This window comes from Gadus macrocephalus, chromosome 5 (assembly GCF_031168955.1).
Source record: "Gadus macrocephalus chromosome 5, ASM3116895v1".
Taxonomy (NCBI): Eukaryota; Metazoa; Chordata; class Actinopteri; order Gadiformes; family Gadidae; genus Gadus; species Gadus macrocephalus.
In genome coordinates, this window is record NC_082386.1 from 17,636,770 (window position 1) to 17,662,007 (window position 25,238).

At 49.3% G+C, this 25,238-nt stretch overlaps 1 protein-coding gene and 1 long non-coding RNA gene across 2 annotated transcripts in view; both read right to left on the reverse strand.

Moving 5' to 3' along the window:
- Nucleotides 1–25,238, reverse strand: part of sos2 (son of sevenless homolog 2 (Drosophila)) — a 44,114-nt gene that overhangs the window by 6,240 nt on the left and 12,636 nt on the right. The window contains exons 2-19 of the mRNA XM_060051352.1: nucleotides 25,110–25,235; nucleotides 24,563–24,694; nucleotides 23,922–24,086; nucleotides 22,498–22,704; nucleotides 19,529–19,672; nucleotides 18,673–18,783; nucleotides 14,857–14,955; nucleotides 13,824–13,951; nucleotides 10,988–11,649; nucleotides 9,834–9,915; nucleotides 8,768–8,890; nucleotides 7,336–7,448; nucleotides 6,608–6,830; nucleotides 5,742–5,861; nucleotides 3,362–3,524; nucleotides 2,901–3,018; nucleotides 2,444–2,616; nucleotides 1,726–1,842 (exon numbers count right to left, since the gene is read on the reverse strand). Coding sequence (XP_059907335.1) covers nucleotides 1,726–1,842; nucleotides 2,444–2,616; nucleotides 2,901–3,018; nucleotides 3,362–3,524; nucleotides 5,742–5,861; nucleotides 6,608–6,830; nucleotides 7,336–7,448; nucleotides 8,768–8,890; nucleotides 9,834–9,915; nucleotides 10,988–11,649; nucleotides 13,824–13,951; nucleotides 14,857–14,955; nucleotides 18,673–18,783; nucleotides 19,529–19,672; nucleotides 22,498–22,704; nucleotides 23,922–24,086; nucleotides 24,563–24,694; nucleotides 25,110–25,235 — 3,006 coding nt within the window. The remainder of the gene's footprint in view (nucleotides 1–1,725; nucleotides 1,843–2,443; nucleotides 2,617–2,900; nucleotides 3,019–3,361; nucleotides 3,525–5,741; nucleotides 5,862–6,607; nucleotides 6,831–7,335; nucleotides 7,449–8,767; nucleotides 8,891–9,833; nucleotides 9,916–10,987; nucleotides 11,650–13,823; nucleotides 13,952–14,856; nucleotides 14,956–18,672; nucleotides 18,784–19,528; nucleotides 19,673–22,497; nucleotides 22,705–23,921; nucleotides 24,087–24,562; nucleotides 24,695–25,109; nucleotides 25,236–25,238) is intronic.
- Nucleotides 15,266–16,655, reverse strand: LOC132457466 (uncharacterized). Its single transcript, XR_009525660.1, has 2 exons — nucleotides 16,371–16,655; nucleotides 15,266–16,254 (listed from the first exon to the last, which is right to left on the reverse strand). It is a non-coding gene; the product is annotated as an uncharacterized LOC132457466 (long non-coding RNA).

Below are 25,238 nucleotides of genomic sequence, written 5' to 3' on the forward strand. Positions count from 1 at the left end.
GGGAGGGAGGGGGGAGATGAGACGGAAGGCTGAAGGAATTAGGGATGCAACGAAATGAAAATTCTTGGCCGAAAACCGAAAGTAATTATTACGCCAATCATTAGTACCATTTAGGTTTGCCACAGTATACGGTATTACCGGTGCTGAGGCCAACAGTTATTTTTTATAATCTTTTCCCAGTGATAAAAAAAAAAAAACACCCTAATCTTTAGGCCTATTTGATCAAAAGAAAAATTCGCCAGTTTTGCTTTGCAATGTTTTTACAAAAAAATAAAAAAAATAGACAAACCTAATAGATAGGCTACCTGATAAAGCGTTGTAACCCACAAGACCGGTAACCATAGCAACGCCTGTAAACAAACCCCGCGAAGCCCAATCCCCACGAGAGCTCCCCGCGCTACGGCCATCCGGAGGCGCACAGAGCTTTTGTCCGTGATAATATATATACAATTATATCATACTATTATATATAGAACGTTATAAGGCGCTGTCACCGAGATTTGGCGCGCTGTCACCGAGTGTGAGAGGAGAGTTGACGGAGAAGATGGCGCTTGACCTAGTTTCAAAGTTTATACCGTTTATACTCAGTAATACCGGTGTTGACACGAGTGTATTACTCAGTGTGAAAATGTCCACACCGCGGCAACCCTAGTACCATTGCATTTATGGCTATGACTGTGTACTAACTTCATTAAAATCAAGGCATTGCGATTTCTGCAAATCGCTATACGTGTGTCTTTCTCAGAAACATTGAAAAACGTCCACACCGCAGACATATTGGCGCTTATCCAGACAAGCGTGTGCTGGCCACGCTTTTTGTTTGCGTCATCACAAATTACTGTTTCGTAAATTTTCGGTGGCCAAAAATTCGGTGCATCCCTAGAATCTAACCACCCTCTGGCCATACAGGACCCGGATGTTAAACCAAGAAGTATAGTTCAGATACAATTTTTCTCTTACCGATACCGATACTGATTCCTGAACTTGAGTATGGGCCGAGACCAAGTATATACCGATACAGCATCTAGCCTTGTGAATACTGATAGCACTTGTTGTTAGTGAAGGGTTCGCTTATGATGACAGCAATGTATCGTCGGCTCACTTACTGTCTAAAAAACTTTTTTTTCAGACCTAGATCATTTTCATTCAATTGTCTATGCATCCATGTTTTTCCGACGTAGGTAGGTCGGAAATGACGCTTTTATACCTAAAACGAACGCAGCATAACACTGCATGCGTTTGTGATGTTCTCTGCCTGTGTAGTAAATTTGCTAGTCACGTGTATCGGATCGGCGCATAGACCGGCGTACTCGCCGATACCCCATTTCGGACGTTATCGGAGGAATGTCCGATATTGGTATCGGAACAACTCTTCCAAGAGGTACACCCCTAACCAGAACCACCGTTAATTAGTGTGTTTCGTGGTATGGGCATGTTGTGTCCTCATGGACAGAGACAGGAGAAGTGAAAGAGAGAGGGTAGGGTGGTTCAATCGGTCAATTCCCTGAATCCGAGGGAAACAACCTCCTCAGATTCTTCTGAAACGTTTGACTATTTTCATGGGAAAGCGGAGCCGGCCAGATGTTCAGCGTGGTCATTTGGCATCCACTCTGATTTCCCCTAAGCCTTCATCTGGGAAAAGGAGGGAGCTCCTGTCCAGAAATGATGGAGGCCCGTGATCGGCGAGACACAAAGCCAGGGAGGGGATCCGGCGGAGCGGCTTACAAAGCGAGGGGGCTGCCTGCAGTTCCGGGGCTCGATCTCCTGGGACTTGTTGAAAAGGTAGTCGTAGAAGTCCTTCTCGCTCATGTTGCCCATGGGGTTCAGGTTCTCAAAGAACCTCTGGGGAGAGAGGGAGAGACCGCAACAGGTTAGTGTCCGGTCCAGCGTTTAAGGTATGGGCACAAGCTACACAGAACATCCTGTGGACATCGTAGGTCAGGCATCAGCAAGATGCCTGACCTCGTCCCTCTCCTCAATGCGTTAGGGTTAGGGCCCCTTAGTGTTAGGGCTGAATAGTATAAGAGAATAAACCGCTGTAGAAGTGTAGCGTCATGCCTTTAAGGCCATAACCAGACTATGGTCAGGCCTCCATTTTAGACGCAATGCTCTCGTCCGAACCGGAAGATTCTCTGTTATGGACAACAGGAATCAAGGGTACGGACAAGGATTTAGCATTTTCGATTCCTGAATGAACGGAAAGTCCCGCACCTGCTATATGACTAAATCCTTTTTTATTATTAATTAGCAGATTAAAGCATCTGCTTCATTTAAAAATATAAATCGTTGAGATAAATAATGTCGCTAAATGCAGAAAAATTCTAATTGAATCACAGCGACGATAATCGATAAAGCAACAAACGAAAAGATTGCCGTGCAGCGACGGAGCACCAAGACACACAGCTGGTCCGTACGCTCTGGGACAGAGGGGGGGGGGTCGTACCCGGACATCGTGCTCCTGCTTCAGGCAGTAGGGCTGGTTCTGGTACTGCTGGATCTCCCCGGTGATCTCCGCCACTTTCCGCCGCTTGCTGAAGTTGATGAGCTCCTTGCCGTGGCGCTTGAGGTGGTCCGGGTTGCCCTCCTCCGTCTTCAGGATGTTGGTCAGGTAGATACCTGGTCGCCGTGACAACGGGAGGAGGGGGCAGGAGGAGGAGGAGCAAGAGGAGGGGGAGGAGGAGGAGAGGGAGGAGGATGAGGGGAGGGAGGAGGAGGAGGAGGAGGAGAGGGAGGAGGAGGAGGAGCAAGAGGAGTAGGAGGGAGAAGAAGAGAGGGAGGCAAGGTCAGTTTAAATATCCAGTGAAGAGTGTGAGTCACTGCAGGAGAACATCAGGTGAGGTAGAACCTCCTGCTCTGGGGAGGTGGAACCTCCTGGTCTGATCTGGCCTGGCGGTTCTTACCAAAGAAAGGCACGCATGGCGGGTTGATGGACTTGAGCTTGGCCAGGTACTTCTTGAAGTGGTCCTGGCTCAGCTCCACCGCCTCCTCCAGGATCTTCTTCTTCCTCTCCGGGACCGCCTGCAACGCAGCACACCGCCGTCAGGAACCCTGAACCCATCCCTCAGGAGTGTGTGTTCCTGCGTGTATGTTCCTGTGTTTGTGTGTGTTTGTGTTTTTGTTTCTCTGTGTGTTTGTGTGTTCTGTGTGTGATCTCTGTGCATGTGTTTTCTCCGTCTTCAAGTGTGTTCTGTATGTGTATGATATCAGTGTGCGTTTGTTTGTATTAGTCTGTGTGTGCGTTCGTGCTCTCTGTGTGAGTGCATGTGTTCTCTGTGTGAGTTCGTTCTCTGTGTGTATGCGTTCTGTGTGTGTATGCGTTCTGTGTGTGTGTTCTCTGCGTGCGTGCTCTCTGCGTGTTCACCTCGAAGGTGTGGTCCAGGCGGTACACGGGGACAGAGTTGATGGCGCTGACCACCTCCAGGACGCCGTTGAAGTTGTTGAGCTCCTGGAAGACCTGCAGCACCTCGATGACCCGCGTGAACACCGCCACGCGCTCGTCCAGGTTCTCCGCCTCCACGATGCACCTGCACACACAAAAAAGTGAAAAAATTGTATACAGCTCAGAACTAAATATTATATATCTATATATCTATATTTATATATTAGTGCGGTCAGTTTAACGCGTTAACGGCGTTGATGCAAACCAATTTTAACGGCGTTATTTATTTTTTTACGCGGGATTAACGCTCTTTTGGCTTGGCAAACGTTGTCGTTTTTTCACCTGCTGTCTAGCAACAACTAGTCACGTTAGAAAAACGACACCACCATACCGGATCTAGCTACACCGGAAACAAAACAACAAGCACGCCGCACAAACTTGTTTTTTTGTACGTTGTTGGGGGAAGCAAGGATACGGAGCGGGTGAAAAACTCATGGGAAAACTCCTAAAAGTGTGTGTGTGTTTGTTTCACTCTGTTCAAGCCTGCACGAGAGTTCAATGTTGTCATTAGCCGTTACGTCTTTCTGACCAATCGCAGTTCAAGGCCCACCTGGGCTGTACCACTTTGGGAGGGGCCGCTCAGTTGCTCCCCTCTAGACAAAATCGACTTGGTTGCCGCAAACCTCTCACAGTTGGTGAGAGGTTTGCGGACGCACAGCTCAGGCTGCCGGACGGCACTGCAAGGAGCTTTTATAAACGCAATATTGTGATCCCAGTTATCAGCCCGACAGCCCCGAACCGTTAACCGCCCACCGGGAATTCTCCCGTCTACCACTCTGCCACCGTGTGTGCGTGTGCGTGTGCGCGTGCGTGTGTGTGCGGGCATTATTGATAGCCTGGTAATGTGTATAGGCCTACGTACGGTAGGAATATTCAGACTGGTTTAAATAATATATGTTATAGTATTTCCCATCTTTGCTGAGCAAGAGTTTTGTTTGAAAGTTCAGTGATTGAAACAAATAAAAGCCTGGGCTATTGAAGTCATGCACCTACCCGATGTCAAGTGAAACGGGTTGAATTCACTACGGGTCTCTCTTCTTATATCCATCTTGCCATATATATTTTATTACTGTCCTTCCCAACACTCTCTGATCTCACTAAAAGGCTAGCATCAAGAAATCAAGGGTTAACAATGACATTAATGTGATTGAGGGGGTCTGGACTGTACCATCACCCTGGGACCAGAGGGGATCTGGACTGTACCATCACCCTGGGACCAGAGGGGATCTGGACTGTACCATCACCCTGGGACCAGAGGGGATCTGGACTGTACCATCACCCTGGGACCAGAGGGGATCTGGACTGTACCATCACCCTGGGACCAGAGGGGGTCTGGACTGTACCATCACCCTGGGACCAGAGGGGGTCTGGACTGTACCATCACCCTGGGACCAGAGGGGATCTGGACTGTACCATCACCCTGGGACCAGAGGGGATCTGGACTGTACCATCACCCTGGGACCAGAGGGGGTCTGGACTGTACCATCACCCTGGGACCAGAGGGGGTCTGGACTGTACCATCACCCTGGGACCAGAGGGGGTCTGGACTGTACCATCACCCTGGGACCAGAGGGGATCTGGACTGTACCATCACCCTGGGACCAGAGGGGGTCTGGACTGTACCATCACCCTGGGACCAGAGGGGGTCTGGACTGTACCATCACCCTGGGACCAGAGGGGGTCTGGACTGTACCATCACCCTGGGACCAGAGGGGGTCTGGACTGTACCATCACCCTGGGACCAGAGGGGGTCTGGACTGTACCATCACCCTGGGACCAGAGGGGATCTGGACTGTACCATCACCCTGGGACCAGAGGGGATCTGGACTGCACCATCACCCTGGGACCCAGAGGGGGTCTGGACTGTACCATCACCCTGGGACCAGAGGGGATCTGGACTGCACCATCACCCTGGGACCCAGAGGGGGTCTGGACTGTACCATCACCCTGGGACCAGAGGGGATCTGGACTGTACCATCACCCTGGGACCAGAGGGGGTCTGGACTGTACCATCACCCTGGGACCAGAGGGGATCTGGACTGTACCATCACCCTGGGACCAGAGGGGATCTGGACTGCACCATCACCCTGGGACCCAGAGGGGGTCTGGACTGTACCATCACCCTGGGACCAGAGGGGATCTGGACTGTACCATCACCCTGGGACCAGAGGGGGTCTGGACTGCACCATCACCCTGGGACCAGAGGGGATCTGGACTGCACCATCACCCTGGGACCAGAGGGGGTCTGGACTGCACCATCACCCTGGGACCCAGAGGGGGTCTGGGAGCAGCGGGGACTCACTTCTCAAACCACAGCGTGAGGTTGGTGGTGTGGCGGATCATGCGGAGCAGGTTGGGGGAGTTCTTCTCCTTGTCCTCCTTGGTCCACACGCTGCCCACCAGCTCTGAGGGCCTCACCGCCCTGGGGAGGAGGAAGAGGAGGAAGAGGAGGAGGATGAGGATGAGGTGGAGGTGGAGGGGGAGGTGAAGGTGGAGGTGGAGGAGGAGGAGCAGGAGCAGGAAGAGGAAGGAGCAGGAGGAGGAGCAGGAGGAGGAAGAGCAGGAAGTGTAGGAGGAAGAGGAGGAGGAAGAGGAGGAGCAGGAGGAGGAAGAGCAGGATGAAGAGGAAGGAGCAGCAGCAGGAGGTGCAGCAGCAGCAGGAGGTGCAGCAGCAGCAGGAGGTGCAGCAGCAGGAGGAGGAGGAAGGAGCAAGAGGAGGAGGAAGAGGAGGAGCAGGAGGAAGAGGAAGGAAGGAAGGAGGAGCAGCCGAAGCAGGTGGAGGAGGAGAATTATTTAGCACGTGTCACTTCTCTCTTCTGTCAAATATACATTTTGTATGTTTACAATATATTTCTGAATAAATAGTATTCTTTATTACCTTAAAACCCAATTTAGACATTTAGAATAACCTGGCTATATCCCGGCTAGTGATGTTAAATTCATAATCTTATCTTCCATCTATAATCCTGGTTCTCTTAGGTAGTAGTCATTACCATCTTCTATATGACTCTGTGGAATGGAGTACATCAACAAATACACCTACACATTTATAATATACACCTGGCCAAGCCTTCCCGACCCCTGACCCAGGCGTCCCGACCCCTGACCCCTGACCCAGGCGTCCCGACCCCTGACCCCTGACCCAGGTGTTTCCTGCAGCCCGCTCACCTGTACAGCTCTGACTCCAGCAGGGTGAGCTGGCGGGCGATCTCGATGGGGTGAAGGGTCATGAGGTCGAAGGTGTCCAGCTGCCCCGCCCGGCTGATGTGCCACTCGATGGGCGGGGGCGGGCTCTCGAAGGTGATGCTGTGGCTGACGCCATTGGCCTGCGTCTGCAGCTTCCTCTTGATGATCTTGTTGATGGACTCCACCCACTTCCTCATCGACTTGCCTGGGGGGGGGGGGGGGGGGGGGCGCCGACGGTGACGAGAGGTTAGTCTGGTGGGTACGGCCCCAGTCGAAAAGGTTCTGGGTTCGATTCCCCTGTGGTGTCCGACGGCCTATACGTTTCCCTCCCTGAGCAAGACGCGCCCTGGCCCCTCCCCCTAGCTGATGGTCATGACACGTTGCTTCGGATTAAGTCGTCTGCTAAATGACTAACGACGGGAAATAGTCTTCTTTGTTTTACAGGACCACCAGAGTAGCCTTCAGAATGAATAATCCCATTTGTGAAGTATAATGCGTGTGTGTGTGTGTGTGTGTGCGCGCGCGCGCGCGTGTTTTTAAGATTTAACACTTATATTTTCTACATTAAAGACAAATTCATTAGTTTCATAAGTGAAGAAAACTGTGAGATAGGTTCACTTTTCCATAATATCTGATCTGGTAGTTTGGTGTGTATGCTTCGCTCGCGGGCACTCGGGTAGTGTGGTTTTAAGAGTGTGAACGGAGCTGACCTCTCAGTTGTATTTTGCTGGTGATGTATTCCTCTAGTCGGCTCCTCAGCTCCAGGTCGTTCTCAAAGTCGTAGAAGTGATGCTCCACCCACTGCCGGAACACATTGAGCACCCTGCAGAGAGATGGAGACGCGGTCGTTAAAGGACACACTGACCACAAGCAACACAACACATCCACTGGACCGCAACAGCTTCTGGGGACCGAGAACACACTGTTTGGATCTTAAGAACTATTGAGGACCTGGCATAGAGAGACCATCTTTAAACCATAAGAACACGTTTCTTGGATCTAACAAACTATTGGGGACCCCAACAAAGAGAGTCCATCTTTAAACACTGACAACACACTGCTTGGACCTTAAGACTTCATGGTGACCCTGCAACATACTCCCTGCGATGAGAGGTCCTCTACAAGACAGTGTCTTGTATTTTGGGAGCAACAAGAAGGACAAAAGCTGAAGGCCCCACTACCTAGATAAATGTTAAAAGAAAACTTTATTGCCCTCTAAAAACTAAGCCTGCGTTTTCTACCACACATTACGTTGCTGCGTCTCAAACGTACAGGACCCCGTCATGAGTGCTGGGCTATGCGTGTGTATGAAAGGTTTGCGTTTTAAAAACAAAACGTGTATTCAAATGTAATCGAGCTTGTTATTCACTTGTGACTCTAAGCCGCGGGGAATTATGACCCGAATGTGTTCATCAGGAACGCTAGCCAACGCCTGGACTACCGGTGACCCACAGGTCACCGCCAGGTTCTCGAGTTCCAGAACGTGGAGGAACATGTGGGGAGAGGACCAGCCTATTCGACTGACCAAATACTGACGCGGAGAGTCCTGGTGTGACTGTTCCTAACCCTGGAGAACGAGCTGAGCTGGCGCTTGGGGAGGAACGCTGTGTCACTCTCCGTCCGCCCCTCAAACCGTCGGAACACCCTTTAGCAGGTGGCTAATCAAACACCTGATATCAAATCACCGCCCGATATCAAACCCCCGTCTGATAACAAACCACAGGACTCACCATGAAGGACTCTGGGTAGAAGAGCCTGCTGAAGGACTTGATAGAAACGCTACTTAAGAACACTGATGGGACTGTACTTTCTAATGGTCCTTATTCTAATTCTGTTCTGATCAAGTGTTGTATAAGGAGATATCATCTGGTCTAATCAACTGTTTTCCTAAACCGGTCTAATTTCATGAACCCGGTTTTTCCTGATCTGGTCTGGTCTATTTTGATCCGGTCTGATCAAATGTGAACCAGTCTGATCCAGTCTGATGCAATGTGATCCGGTCTGATCTGGTCCTGATCCGGTCTGGTTTAATGTTATCCGGTCTGATCTAATGTGAACCGGTCTGATCTGGTCCTGATCTGGTCTGGTCTAATGTGATCCGGTCTGATCTGGTCCTGATCCGGTCTGGTCCGGTGGTGGTACCTGAGTTGGACCGGCTGCACATACTCCTTCCGGAACCTCTGGAGCTCGGCTGCCATTGGCTGATCCCCGTTCCACAGCGCCTGGCGATCCGCCTCCGTGGGCTCCGGCTCTGGGATGTCGATCCTGACCAGAGACGTTCAGATTACACAACACATAAACACTAATGGTATACCATAATATACACACGTTCATATACACAACAGATAAACACTAATGGGATACATTCATACATACATTCACATACACACTAATGGTATACCATAATATACACACGTTCATATACACACTAATGGGATACATTCATACATACATTCACATACACACTAATGGTATACCATAATATACACACGTTCATATACAAAACAAATAAACACTAATGGTATACATTCATCCACATTCACACTAATGGTATACCATAATATACACACGTTCATATACACACTAATGGGATACATTCATACACACACTAATGGTATACCATAATATACACACGTTCATATACACACTAATGGGATACATTCATACATTCACATACACACTAATGGTATACCATAATATACACACGTTCATATACACACTAATGGGATACATTCATACATTCACATACACACTAATGGTATACCATAATATACACACGTTCATATACACACTAATGGGATACATTCATACATTCACATACACACTAATGGTATACCATAATATACACACGTTCATATACACACTAATGGGATACATTCATACATTCACATACACACTAATGGTATACCATAATATACACACGTTCATATACACACTAATGGGATACATTCATACATTCACATACACACTAATGGTATACCATAATATACACACGTTCATATACACACTAATGGGATACATTCATACATTCACATACACACTAATGGTATACCATAATATACACACGTTCATATACACAACACATACACACTAATAGCGTACCTTCATATACACACGCTCAGATACCCCCTAATGGTACACCTTCATATACAGAGTGGGACATGCAGAGGGGAGGAGCCAGACGAGGGGGAGGAGCTCCAGAGGGTACCTGTCGATGAGCAGCGACAGCAGCTCCTGGGGCTTGCAGAAGGAGCGGTACGTGGTGAGGAAGGTTCGCACGAAGTTGGGGTCTGGAGAGAGATCAGAAGAAAGACCTTCAGCACCGGGCCCTGAGCGGCGGGGACAGAATACCGCGCTCCCCAGGTAACACACACTGACTGGGGTAGGACTAATGGCGCGTTTCCACTGCAGGGTGCGGTTCGGTTCGGTTCGCAAAGGTGCGGTACGGATTGCGTTTCCACGCCAAAAGTGGGCGTGACCCGGACTGAACCGTATTCGTCTTGCCCTCGTCTTCAGAACTCCTCCGTTGGGGTACCGAGACGCCTGAAAGGGTGCCGGAAAATTCGAGCTACGCACCCCCTCCGTTGATTGGTCGACAGAACCGTCACTTCCGGTCGTCGTGGGGGTTAAAAAAAAAAAAAACAGTAGCCTCGAGGTATTATTCTTTACAATGAACATGTCGCGTAAAACGCTGGCTTGGGCGAACAAGGAGGTGGAGACGTTCCTCTGCATTCTTGGGGAGGAAGATGTTGTTTACGATGTTTACGCAGCTGCCGCGGCGATCGTCATCCGTCCTACCACAAAGGGTACTGTCGGCGGGTGGAAACGCGACCTCAGAAGTGAGCTGGGCTATACCGCCCCCTCCCTACCGGACTGAGGCGAACCGGACCGTACCGCACCCTGCAGTGGAAACGCGGCATAAGTGGCATACGTATACAGCTTGTGGTACCCCTCTTCCCTGGACAGTATATATATATATATGCAGTCAGGCGAGGTGAGGTGTTCTGGGGAGCTAGTACTCACGAGAACATAAACATACAGAAAGAGGTCTGTCCTTAGCAGAACTCGTGAGTACAGATTGTTGTAGGTAACTCACGAGTGTACCTACTGGATGTACAGGAGGTAGCAGTAGACCGCTCACTAGGGTACCTGTGACAGGTGAGACCCCCCTACTGTGCGTATGGAGGCGGGCCGTCAGGTGAGCCCCCCCTCTACGGGGGGGGGCTCACCTGACGGCCCGCCTCCATGCACACAGGAAGCGGCCGGAGCCCCCGCCGGCCTACCTGTGGCAGGTGAGACCCCCCTCTACGGGGCGTAAGCAGCCGCGCCCGTCCGGCCAGGAAGCAGGCGTGGAGCACTCACCGGCGTACATGTGGTAGGTGAGCCTCTCGATGAGCTTGACCACCGTGCCCCCCTTGATGATGGGGATGCCCGTCTTGCTCTGCACGCGGTCCTCGAACACGATGTTCTCCTCCGAGTCCTGCACGGCGAAGCGGTACACCTCGGGCGCGGGCAGACGCAGCGGCTGCGTCTGCTCCTCGTGCTGCAGCACCGAGTCCAGCATGCGGTCCAGCGTGGAGCGGTACTGCAGCGTGACCAGCGCCGCCATCCACGCCGCCTTCTCCTCCGCCGTGCGCGCGCAGAACACGGCGATGTTCTCGTCCTTGCCCACCAGCTCGAAGGCGTGCCGCAGCTCGGAGGCCGCGTCGCCGTCGCGGTCGGCGATGCGGATCTTGCGCAGCACGAACTTCTCCTTCAGGCGGTACTCGGCGCCGCTGCCCGAGCCGGGCAGCCGCGAGCTCTGGTTGGCCTTGCAGCTGATCATCAGCCCGTCGAACAGGAAGTTGTGGCGCTCGTGCTTGGCGCCGGCGCGCAGCAGCGGGCCCTCCAGGATGAACTCGCTGCAGCACTGCCCGATGTCCTTGCCCTCCCAGCCGTCGATGCTCTTCTGGATCTCGTTCATGCGCTTGATGGCCAGCTGCTTGCTGCGCACCTGCCGGCTGTACAGGCGGTACATGGGCTCCCTGTGGGGGGGGGCACAAGGGGGGGTCAGTTCAACCACCACACGCAGCCTAGGGCTGCAGGGACCGACATCAGCATGGTCTGTTCAACTACCCGTTATTATTATAGTTTATAAGTATGACGATTAATATTCTTGTCTATTAATCCAACCATTATTTATATATCGTTGGGTCATCTAAACATTATTGATAAAGTCTACTAATTGAGTCATTATTTATATACCATAGTCTATTAATTTAAAGATTATTTATATAGCCAATAATCTAACGATTATTTATATAGTCTATTAATCTAATGATTATTTGATATCTTCTATTAATCTAACGATTATTTATATAGCCTATAAATCTAACCATTATTTATATATTTTATTAATCTAACCATTATTTATATATTTTATTAATCTAACCATTATTTATATAGTCCATTCATCCAACCTTTAATTGTCTTTATTTGTTTGTAGTCGAATAATCGGCAGACATTTTATGGATTGATTCGATAATCATTTAGTCTATTAAAGTTCATAAATAGTAGAAAACACTCACAAGTTAAACTGTGCTTGCTTTACATGACAACCGGCCAAGGAAAACTAAACTATTCCTTTAATATTGATCCATGAAACCCATAATTGAACTTAAATGCAAAATGAAGCAGCAAATAATAACTATAAAGCAATTATCAAAATTTGAATAGATTGAGTTTGTCGGCTGACCAATCGATGAATCTCCTGCTCATTGTAGCCCGACTGGCAACACAGCGGCTAGGCATGGAAACGGTTCCCAACATCCAGACACACTCCAAGAGACAGACGGCAGTAAAAGCGAGACATTCCAGCTCAGGCCGGCTCCTTCCCATCGTGATTACGCTGGTGAAGTCACCAGCAGCGGGCCGCCACGACCAGCCGCACAGACTAGACTGGGAATTATTTGTGGTGTGTCTGTGTGTGTGTGTGTGTGTGTGTGTGTGTGTGTGTGTGTGTGTGTGTGTGTGTGTGTGTGTGTGTGTGTGTGTGTGTGTGCGCGTGCATGAGCGCGTGTCTGCGTGCATGCGTGGCTGTGTCTCTGCATGAATGTGTGCGTTGGTCTGTGCGTGTGCGTTTCAGCTGCCATGCTTGAATGTTTGCCTGCGTGCCCACACTGGTTGACATGTGCCTCGGTTTGTGCGTGTGCGTGCGTGCGTGTGTGTGATTGTGTACATGTCGGTGACAATGTGTGTGTTTGACTGTGTGTGTGACTGTGTTTATGTGACTGTGTGCGTGTGTGTGTGTGTGTGTGTGACTGTGTTTGTGTGACTGTGTGTGTGTGTGTGTGTGACTGTGTTTGTGTGACTGTGTGCGTGTGACTGTGTTTGTGTGACTGTGTGTGTGTGACTGTTTGTGTGACTGTGTGTGTGTGACTGTTTGTGTGACTGTGTTTGTGTGACTGTGTGCGTGTGTGTTTGACTGTGTGTGTGTGACTGTGTGTGTGTGTTTGACTGTGTGTGTGTGTGTGTGTGTGTGTGTGTGACTGTGTGTGTGTGTGTTTGACTGTGTGTGTGTGTGTTTGACTGTGTGTGTGTGACTGTGTGTGTGTGTGTGTTTGACTGTGTGTGTGTGTGTGTGTGTGTGTGTGTGACTGTGTGTGTGTGTGTTTGACTGTGTGTGTGTGTGTTTGACTGTGTGTTTGACTGTGTGTGTGTGTGTGTGTGACTGTGTGTGTGTGTGTGTTTGACTGTGTGTGACTGTGTGTGTGTGTGTGTGTGTGTGTGTGTGTGACTGTGTGTGTGTGTGTTTGACTGTGTGTGTGTGTGTTTGACTGTGTGTGTGTGACTGTGTGTGTGTGTGTGTTTGACTGTGTGTGTGTGTGTGACTGTGTGTGTGTGACTGTGTGCGTGTGACTGTGTTTGTGTGTGTTTGACTGTGTGTTTGACTGTGTGTGTGTGTTTGACTGTGTGTGTGTGTGTTTGACTGTGTGTGTGTGTGTTTGACTGTGTGTGTTTGACTGTGTGCGTGTGACTGTGTTTGACTGTGTGTGTGTGACTGTGTGTGTTTGACTGTGTGTGTGTGACTGTGTGTGTGTGTGTGTTTGACTGTGTGTGTGTGTGTGACTGTGTGTGTGTGACTGTGTGTGTGTGTGTGTGTGACTGTGTGCGTGTGACTGTGTGCGTGTGACTGTGTTTGACGGTGGCTCTGGCTGACCCTGGCTTGCGGCGCGGCTGGTGTTTGGTGTAGATACGCTCCACGCTGCACTGCAGGTTCAGCAGGGCGGTGATGGCCTGCTTCAGACACTCCCGGTCGTCCTGGTCCTCGCTGTGCTCCTGCAGTTGCTGTGGAAACCGAGGAGGGAGAGGAGGAGAACGGGCCACTTTGATTGGTGGATTGATTTCATTTAAAAACTGAAACTATTTTAAATTTTTTAATTTTCATAGTTTACTTTTCAGTTGTTTAGCACATGCTCTCATCAAAAGAGTGGAACAATTCTTTGCTGCCACATTGATTGCTCGGGGAGGCCTACAGGTAGACTTGGGACACTGGGATCCGAGCCCAGAACCGTCTGGCTTGGATTCCAACTCCTTAACCACTAGACTATTCTTTGAGACTGCAATCATAACAAAATGCTGGATAAATAAACTCAGTCTCCCGGCAGTGGGGAATGCAGAACTTGAATGTGGCTGTGTTGCAATGTGGGTTGAACCCAGTGTTGCAGTTGTTTTTCGGTTCTAGTCTTACACACGCTGAGGTCGTTTGAAGACACTGGTGGCTGGTGGCCCAGCCAAACCTGGAACCAAACAGGAAGTGGACGAACGTGGCACCACCCTCCTGCCACGTTACCATGGAGACAGACTCTCCGACTGTGGCCGGTCAGTGGTAGGTAATCGTAGCAAGTAATGACTACATACGCGTTGGGTGAGACGGGTGGTGGAGCGAGATCTACGGTGAGTGTGTGAGTGCGAGAGTGAGTGAGTGAGTATGAGAGAGTGAGTACTGTGGTGAGTGAGTGAGTGTAACAGTGAGTACATATTGTGGTGAGGGAGTGAGTGAGTGTGAGAGAGTCAGTACTGTAGTGAGTGTAAGTTACACTCACTCACTACAGTACTGACTCTCTCACACTCACTCACACTCACTCCCTCACCACAATACGTACTCACTGCTACACTGTATAATAGTGAGTATGTATTGTGGTGAGTGAGTGAGTGTGAGAGAGTGAGTGAGTGTGAGTGAGGGGCCTTACCTGCAGCAGTTCAAAGTAGTGCATACAGTGGTAGACTGGGACCATCATGAGCTGGGGAAGAACGTACTGGACGGCCTCCTTGAAGCCTTCTGCAATAGACTGCACACACACACACACACACACACACACACTTAAAGCTTTACTTATAAATATCTTTAGCTTGTCCATCGTCCCGCCTCTGTGTGACACAAAAACAGGGGAACAAACTGACAATGCGGTCACTGATCTGACAGGCCAATAACAATACAGAAAGAAATACACATCGCCGTGCGGGGATATTAATGACAGGTCGTGCAGATGACATCACACAGTGGTGACATCATGGCCCCGAGGACGGCTGAGAGGGGGATGTGTTTTTAACAGGACGGAAGACAAAGGTGATTCTGAAACCACATTACAACTGACACCATTGTGAAGGTAGGGTGTGTGTGTGTGTGTGTGTGTGTGTGTGTGTGTGTGTGTGTGTGTGTGTGTGTGTGTGTGTGTGTGTGTGTGTGTGTGTGTGTGTGTGTGTGTGTGTGTGTGTGCGTGTGTGTGTGCGCACAGTACACAGCTATGAATACAGGCAAGCACACAAACCTAAACTCAAAGATGAATGCTGCAGTGTGAGCATAACCATGTGTGTGCCTGCGTGTTCTCGGACCCGCGTGTGCATCAGTGCGTGTTTTGTAGGGCAGCAAAGCTAACTGGAGAGTGAGGGGTTTGACTGGTGTGCGTGATGACACAGAGGGGGGCTGGGGTTGACAGAGTATCCGTTTGAATGCCATGTTCCCTGACAGACGAGTCAGAATCAATACTGTAGTACTCAGGCCGTTGTCTGCAGACAGCCAGGAGGGGCGTGCGGCCATCATGGCCAGAAAGAAAGAAAGAAAGAAAGAGGAGCTGATGGCAGTGTCCTGTTTTTTTCAGTGCTTTAGGGCAGAATAACAGTTTTAGAAAAATCTAAATTTAGGCAAGGATCAATGTGTGTCTGTGTGTGTGTGCCTGTATGTGCGTGTCTGTCTGTGTGGGCCTGCATGCTTTTGGTTATAAAAACCGTCACCCCCGATTCCATGTGCTGCCACCCCTTTCCTGTCTGCAGTCATGGTGGCTGTGTTACACTGAATCTATGTGTTACCCTGAATCTATGTGTGTTACACTGAATCTATGTGTGTTACACTGAATCTATGTGTGTTACACTGAATCTATGTGTGTTACACTGAATCTATGTGTGTTACACTGAATCTTTGTGTGTTACACTGAATCTATGTGTGTTACACTGAATCTATGTGTGTTACACTGAATCTATGTGTGTTACACTGAATCTATGTGTGTTACACTGAATCTATGTGTGTTACACTGAATCTATGTGTGTTACACTGAATCTATGTGTGTTACACTGAATCTTTGTGTGTTACACTGAATCTATGTGTGTTACACTGAATCTATGTGTGTTACACTGAATCTATGTGTTACACTGAATCTGTGTTACACTGAATCTATGTGTGTTACCACTGAATCTATGTGTGTTACACTGAATCTTTGTGTGTTACACTGAATCTATGCGTGTTACACTGAATCTACGCAGAGCTCTGATCAATGCTGCTGCAGTTCCAGTTACACATGTTCCCATGGATTAGGGCTCAGAGGAGGGAGATCCACCAACTAGAAACAACATGCTAGGATGCTACAGAAACGCTATGCAAGGCGTTACTTTGGTAGCCTCCCAGCATGTCGTTTCTACGTGACGTTCAACACAACTACATAGCAAACGAGATGCTACAAAGATGCTAATAAAGATGCTAGGCGTGTGTAGCGTTTAACGTAGGGATGCACCGATCCGATATTTGTATCGGTATTGGTACCGATATTGAAGACATTTCTAGATCGGGTATCGGTGACAAATGGGCCGATCCATATTTAAAAAAAAAATATATATATATATTTATTTTTTTACGTTTATGTACATACTTGAATCCTATTCCTACTACCTTGCTGCTTTGATAATTGAATTTCCCCACGAAAATGTTCGCACGGGATTAATAAAAGTGTATCTATCTATCTATTGGCTGATCTATTCAGTTTCTATGCTGTGGAGCGAGCAAAAGGATCTGCTATCTGGAGCTATTTCACTTTACCTAAGCCAGCAAGCTCCACGGCTACATGCAACATATGCAAAGTAAATGTCCCGAGGGGTGGTACTAAACCTTCTAGCTTTAATACCACAAACCTTATAAAGCACCTCCAAAAATTCAAGTCTCATGATCCCAGTCTTTTCCCCTCAATGAAACTTAGTTTGTAGCCATAATTTCGCGCTGTTTTTCTATATCGGTATCGGATCGGTATCGGCCGATACTAAACCTCAGATATCGTATCGGAGGTGAAAAAAGCGGATCGGTGCATCCCTAGTTTAACGTGGTTATAAAACGCTAAGACTATCCACCGTGGGATTGGAATGGGTTGATTTATTCAGGGTTTTCCTGATTACACATTGGCTTGGAGACACTTATCCTCTGGTTCTGCTTTGCTTGTGTCGGGAGACAACGCGGGTCCAGCGCTGTGAGCGAGCCAAACGGTGCATGTATGTATTGTGGGTCTCCCCCTAGCTGTCTGTCAGTGCACACACTGATCCAACATGGAGTCCACTCAGTCCGGGTCTTGGCTCAGACGATAGTTTAGGTTCTAAGTACACACATAAACAGAGGAATGTGCACGCACACACACACACACTCACACACTCCCCCTAAAGGAACATAAAGGCGATGTGGCTGTAGTTCTATTTTTAAAGCCTTATGGTATTCTCTCACACACACACAAACACAAACACACACACAAGGAGGAAAGTAAACAAGATGGAGAGATAGTTGAGAGTGAAATGGAATGAGGGAGAGACTAAATAAATAAATTCAGAGGGTGAAGGTGAGTCAGAAAGAGACAGACCGAGAGAAAGAGACAGAGAGATAAAGACAGAGACAGAGACAGATAAAGACAGAGACAGAGAGAGAGACGGAGACAGAGACACAGACACAGACGGAGAAAAGACACAGAGAGAATATTCAGCATAAGGAAGAGGGCCAGGACAGATGAAATGCGAACATGGAGAGATGGATGAAAAGCCTTCCAGAGAGTGGTTAGGTTACATCACAGCTCCGGTTTACAGGTAGCCGCTGTCACTCCCCCTCCAACCAACCAAACATGGCTCATTTCACCATCACCACCACCACAACTAAAATTAGACGAATTACATAACAAGCTTAGCTTCCAACCGACCGAAAGACATGACTCACTGAAGTGGCCTGAATACTTTAATAAACCAAAACGCCGGGCCGCTATAAATACCCACGAGCGGCCACAGTGACAAACAAACACCTCTGAGCAGGGGCGCTCCCGCTGGGGGGAATTCAATGGCGTTCCTGTGAGGAATGTCAAAGTAAAACACGGAGCGGCCGGCGCGGAGCGGAGCCGCGTTCGGAGCCCAGAGCGCGGGAGGCGGACGTGTCGGGACCGGCCCCCCCCTCGGAAGCACGGCGCATTCCTGCCGCCGCCGAGGTTCACTTCAAACGAGCGCCGGGGAACAGACGGGCCAGGCGGCGGGTTTTGCCCCCGGGTCGGCTCTCAACACCCAACAAAGGGGGTTTGTTCTGCCAGGCCGTGTTCGGGCTTTTGTTTTTGCCGGCTCCAGCTCCTCTCACCACGGCGAGACGCTCTGGACGTTCTGGAGTCGTCAGCGGACGCTTTGAGCCTCCCGCGACTCAGCACGAGGTCAGGGAAAGGTCATTTATTTAGAAGGTCCCCAGGCCATCTAAATAAGAGGGGGTGGGGGGGGGGGGGTCGTACCTGGAAGTAGAGTCCCACGGTGGGACGGGACATCAGGCTGTTGAAGTGCTCGTGGAAATTCTTGTTCAGGATGTCCTGGGAGAGGGTCTCGTAGGGATCAAAGGCCTGCTCCTACACGCACAAACACACAGACACACACACACACACACACACACACACACACACACACACGTCAGAGGCACTTCCTGCTACCCAGGGGGCCGGATCAGGCAGCACACCTCTGAAGAGGCTTCGCTGAATAAAGACAGCCACACCGAAACGTAAATTGTAGAGAAAGGTAAATAGATAATGGCAGATGAGCGGAAGACGGTTAAAGGCGACATATTACACCATATATTATCACATATTATGTGATTGGCCGTTACAAGCCGTTTTGAAAACCTGCTTCTTAATCACACTCACAACTGGTGGTATAATATAAACAACAAAACGGGTAAATAATAGTGTACCTTCTGGTATGCTACCAGGCGTGTTTATTGTACCGCAAAAATTGTCAGTCGCTGATTAGTTAATACCATCGCCTCGATGACAGATCAGCAAGTATTGTTCTTGGCAGCCGAATGTTATCACAGCGAAACTGCTAGCAGGCCCACAATAATAGCAAGCCAACAGCCCTGTAAAGCCAAGCCTCTGTAGCGGTTGCAAAATTGTAACCTTGCGTCAGGGCGACGCGGCAGCATGGGCTGTGATTGGTCAGCTCACTAAAACCCGCCGCTGAACCAAAACAGGTTCACGACTGCGTCGAAGCGTCTGCGCGTGTCATTGCGTTGCGTCGACGTGGAACCATGACTGAGCTTTCAGTCGACGCCGCAAGCCTGCTAATGGCGCTAGCTTCAGCGTCGGCGTCCGGACGTACCTCGGCCAGGTCCTCGAAGCAGCTGCCCACGAGGGGGTGAGGACTGCCGTCGGCCGTCATCTCCACCGCATCCTCGATCAGGCCCAGCAGCTTCACCGTCAGCTCGTGGATGTCCAGGATGTTGCTGAAGATCACCTCCACGTCCTGCACGCGCACAAAAAACGACCACGTTGGGACATCGGGAGACAGGGGGCTACAGACGTTCTTCATTCCTGTCCTTTTTTTTTTTGTATATTTCTTTTTAAGATTTTACTTTTGCAATTTGTAATGCTCCATTTAAGAGTGAGATGGAGAGGTAGGTATGGGAGATCGAGGGGGAGGTAAGGGAGATAGAGGGGAGGACATGCAGCAAAGGACCAGAACCCAGGTGGCTTCGAACAGGACCGAGCCTTAATGGTACGCGTCCTTCCCGGTGAGCCACCTTCATTGGAAGTGAATCAATCACGTGGCCCATCATCTATTGCTGAGGTTCCTTGATTCCCACTGGTCCATCAAACCGCTAACCCTGGCCGTATCAAGGCCCTGCTTTAACCGTTCCATACATACTACATACCCGGGGCCTGTTACTTCGGGTGGTGTTGACCAACAGGGCGGCGTTGCCAAAGCAACATAACCCATTTGTATTCTACCGCATTAGCTTGGCACTCTGTTTGCCTACTGTGCAGGTAAGAGCTGTGTGTGTTTTAGCCCGTTAGCTTAGCACTCTGTTTGCCCACTGTGCAGGTAAGAGCTGTGTGTGTTTTAGCCCGTTAGCTTAGCACTCTGTTTGCCCACTGTGCAGGTAAGAGCTGTGTGTGTTTTAGCCCGTTAGCTTAGCACTCTGTTTGCCCACTGTGCAGGTAAGAGCTGTGTGTTTTAGCCCGTTAGCTTAGCACTCTGTTTGCCTTCTGCGCAGGTAAGAGGTGTGTGACTGCGTGTGTGGAGTTGAATGTCGAACAAGGGCGTGACCGAGTGGGGGGGGGGGGGGGGGGGGGGGCGAAACATGCAGACTCAGCAAATCATTCTCTGGATGACTTACAAAAAACAGTCAAGATTTTCAGTTTCAATTTGACTGCAGGCTCCCCTCGTCTCTGGGCTTGAGGGGAATCAGTCACAGCCACGAGAAAGTAGGCACTGCCGCCGCTCCCCCCCCCCCCCCCCCCCCCCTCCCCCCCTGACATCCACCCCGATGATTATTGGCTGCGCTGCGGTATGAGCGGCAGTTCCTGTCATTATTTGACGATAACGGCGGGCTCCCTTGACATCTCGAGCACCCTGAAGTCGTGCGGGATCGGGCCGCGCTACACCAGACATAAGTCAGGTTATTTTGGCCGGGGGGGGGCTGCGGATTCCCGGTCCCCGTCTCAACCTAATTACGTGTTCAGCGTTTCCCAGGGGCGGCCGTGCACCCAAAAGGCTGCGGCAGAATTACCCAACACCGAAATATGCACCAAACCACAGAGGCTCATAAACCTTTCCTTTCATTCCAAAACTCGCCCCTCGCTCCCCCCCCCCCCCCCCCCCCCCTACTGGCGGAGCCACCTAACATGTTCGCTCTGGTTGTACTTAGTCGCGAAGGCCTTTCCCAGCCCCCTGCAATGCTCTTTAATGCACACACTTTGTGTATTTACTTAATGGTCAGGAGGGAACTGAGGCAGTTTAACAATCCAAGCATCAGTCGGTGTTCACAGTGTGCTAACATTTTTTTTTTCCAGTGCAAGGGAGTCCTCTGCACTCAACATGAGCATTGACTGAATCCTGCTATGACAGCCTATATACACACTGGCAAAGAAAATCATCATTAACGACATTTTGCCATTGAGCAGGCGCTTACTGTATAAACATGTAATCAGGTTCAACCTCCTTCAGACAGGCTGCAGACATCGGGGATCAAAACCGGAACCTTTTGGCCGGGAGTCAAACATTCCATCCAGTACACCGTCTCGCCTTTCCAAGTGATCAGGCAGTTCGTTACATAACCTAACTCTGGGTCCCTACTTATTAATAAGTTAAAGTTCACAACCGGCCCTCTGCATGCGCTTCGTAGCAGCCTCACAACACATGTACCCTCAGAGGGCTGCAGCATTGAGCAGGCTCAGGTTCCCCGAGCGCCTCAGAGGATGTGTGGCGTCTGTTGGCACAGCGAGCGTAGCATGCTAGGCTGCAGCCTAGCGAGGGAGCTCAAAGAGTCAAGTCTAATCTCTGAACGTTCTTAAGAGTGGCTTTAGCTTTGAATGGACTTGTCGGCGGCCACGGAGAGCCATTAAGAGAACTGGTTTGTTTCTTTATCATATCTGGGTTTGCTGTCAGGTGGTAATTGCCCCAGTTCCTTATTCAATGTGACATAACGAAACAGGCTCACGCTGTAATCTCCTGTGGCCTATTGCAGCCTACTGCAACGCGGTGACCACATAAGGCCTTTTTTTCCCTTTTTGTTATAGGGTGAGATAGACAGGATGGTATGGTAGATAGTAGGGGTGCGAACGCTTACAAAAGAATGAAAACAGTTACTAACCCTATACTTCAAAACGAGAGCTGGTAAATTGTGAAAAATGAATTAAACTGTAATCAGACAACGCGGTTATATGCTATAGACCCTAGAGTATCTGTGGTATAAAGGCTGGGACAAATTTCAAATTATAAATATGTACACTTTATGTTGAAATTATGGACCGTCGCAATTCCTATTGAAACGAATGACGCGGTGATTATTCTTATTTTTTTCCCAGTTTTCTTTTACGGATTTTTCCTAAACGGTTATGATTTACTAACCGGTGACACGTGTACACGTGCAAACCCCTAGTAGATACAGGGGAGGACATGCGGCAAAGAATCCAACCCGGGCGTCTTCGATCAGGGCGGAGCCTAAGGGGTACGAACTCTACCCGGTGAGCCAATGGGGCCCCACGTTTGGCTGTTTGTTATCCCCACAACGACAGGAACAGCGAACAGAACAGCTCTAAAAAGGTCCAGTCTCGTCCGGCGCTCACCTGCGGCGTGAAGATCTTGTTGTTGGACAGGAAGTGGTTGCGGAACACCTTGATGATGAGGTCCAGCTCTCGGAGGTACTGCCGCTCCTCGGCTATCTCCAGCCGCACCAGGTCGTCGTAGGTCACCTCGCCCGAGGAGGAGGGCTCCTCGGTGCACTGGGACACCAGGCCGATGTCCTCCTCCTGGTCGAACATGTCCATCAGCACCTGGCCCGCGGAGAACGTCAGTGGTTAGTGGTAGTGCTGCACGATTGATCGAAGCGCAATCGCCGTATCAGCCTTTGCGATTCTGTAACCGCAAAAGGCTGCGATAAAATTTACAAAAGAAAAGTGCAAAAAAAAAAGAACATTTTATTTTCTTGTTTATTCCGTTTATTTTATCTAGTTGTACTATTCAGAAAACCTCACAAAATGTCTCCACTGCAGAAATGCCTTTATTTTGAAAAATATGTATTTTTATTATTAATTTAATTTTGTAAAAAATATTGTTATTTTGAAAACGGTACTGTACACATTTTTTTGGTTTTTGTATTTTTTATGCTAGTTCAAGTTTGCATGTTCGAGTTGAGAAATAAACATTTTAAAATTATCGGCAATCTGTGTGCATTTCCCTTGATAACCAAGCAAGTAGACTCATGACACCATTTGTTTATTATATCGCAATCGCAATAATCGCAATATGACTTTTTCCCCAAATTGTGCAGCACTAGTTAATGGACTGCGTTTATACAGCTGATTCTATAGCAAGTGGCCGCTCAAAGTGCTTTACAATGTTGCCTATCGTTCACCCATTCATGCACACATTAACACGCCGATGGCGGCGTCAGCCACGCAGAGCAGTAAGGGTGAGGTGTCTTGCTCAAGGACACCTAGACACTCGGTGAAGAGAAGCCGGGGATCGAACTAGCAACCTTCCGGTTACCAGTCAACCCGCTCTACCTCCTGAGCCACATGCTGCCCATCATCACCCGTGTTCCAAAAGTTTTAAAAAAATCCAGAGATTTCAAAGCCATGCCCTTTACTGTACAAAATTATCAAAATGACGCTGAATGTACACACCAGAAAATAAACGTCCCAGATCTGCACTTATTCACCAAAGTAATAAACACGCAAAGGACTTTGCATTTACATTTAGAAGACACTTTTATCCAAAGCGACAACAGAAAAAACGATAGATCGCCGTCTGTACAGTAAGGATGTTGATAGAATCAGGTGCCAAGCACTAACATCTGTTAGGTTAACCCATTCCCCATACAAAACAAAGATAGCTAGGATAAGATGCTAAAAAATGCTAAGAACTAATTTTAAGTGAAAGGCCGTACAACAAACGATAAGTGCGTACATCAAGTGCCAGGACCCACAACATACAAAAAGTGCGCCAGAGGGGACTTAAGTTGCGAACAAGCGAGTGTGCAACCACCCACCTTGTCTGCACACATGGACACCTTGATGTCCTGCTGGCTGATCTCGTAGTGCCGGATGTTGCCGACGTAGTTCCCGGCCAGCTTCAGTATGTCTGCCGAGATGTACTCCAGCACGGCCACGATGTACAGAGACACGTGGTAGTCGACCTTGTAGCCTAGGACCTCCTGGGGAGACCGAGAGGAGGAGGAGGAGGAAGAAACATGGGATCAGGTGACAGCCACGATTTGTTTTTAAGACGCACGCAGTAGAAGATGTTGATCTGTGTTCGTCTTCATTTCTTTACAGATCTCATCACTCGTATTTCATGCATCCTTTCAAGGCCGCATCTGTGCTACGGCTGTTAATTAAATCGTATTTTGATCGTGATTTAGATTTTTGAGTCAAATGACCTCCAAGCTAATTTAATCAACGTTATATATTTTTTTTTGTATATTTCATTAATAAAAATATAAATATTTTTTAATAATCGTGATTTCAATAAAGACCAAAATCGTCTTGATGATGATTTTTGGCCGGCCTCTCAGTAGGAGGAGCTTACTCAGAACTCTCCCTAAGCACAGTCATCACATCGCCTCTGATTGGACGCTGAAGGTATCTCATGGATGACAGAGAAGTTCAAAATGGCGGCGGGGGTCACTACCTTCAATAGAGGGTGGATCTTGTCCACGGGGAGGAGCAAGGGGTTCCTCCTCTTCCGCTTCTCGATGGCTGACTGGGCGTCGGCAATGGCCCACTTATCGATGGGGTGGGGGAAGGTCTTCTGCACGCGCTCCTGGAGGAGGAGAGGGGAGGCGCAAGAGAACTTTTAAAATACATCGCTGTCAGTACAGTAACAACGTTTTATATAAACTTGTGAGTGCTAAGCACTCACAATTGCTAGGTTAACGATGACAACAATGAGCGAGTTAAACGAATCACAGACGACCGTGACCAGGCAAAACAACTTCAGACTGGAAGAGGTGTTGTAGATAAATCCATGACGTTGGTCCACGAAAACTAAAGACAGGTTTGGTTCCAAACACGGAACCAAACCGGCGTGACTCGAGGCTTAGGATTCATTCTCCGAGGTCCCCGAACGATCTGTTCTGTCCAACGATTCGCCCCTCAACCAAACGCACTCCGCCCCGTCCGCCGCGGCCAGCAGAGCACCACGACGACCCACCAGGAAGCAGCCAGGAAGTGCTCACCTCCACGTCCTGTACGGAGCGCGGCTGGGCCACGCAGAGCATGTTGAGCAGCTGCAGGATCAGCTCCTCGATGTGCTGCAGCGCGTCCTCCTTGGCATCCAGCGTCGGGTGGACCTGCATCTGCACCTG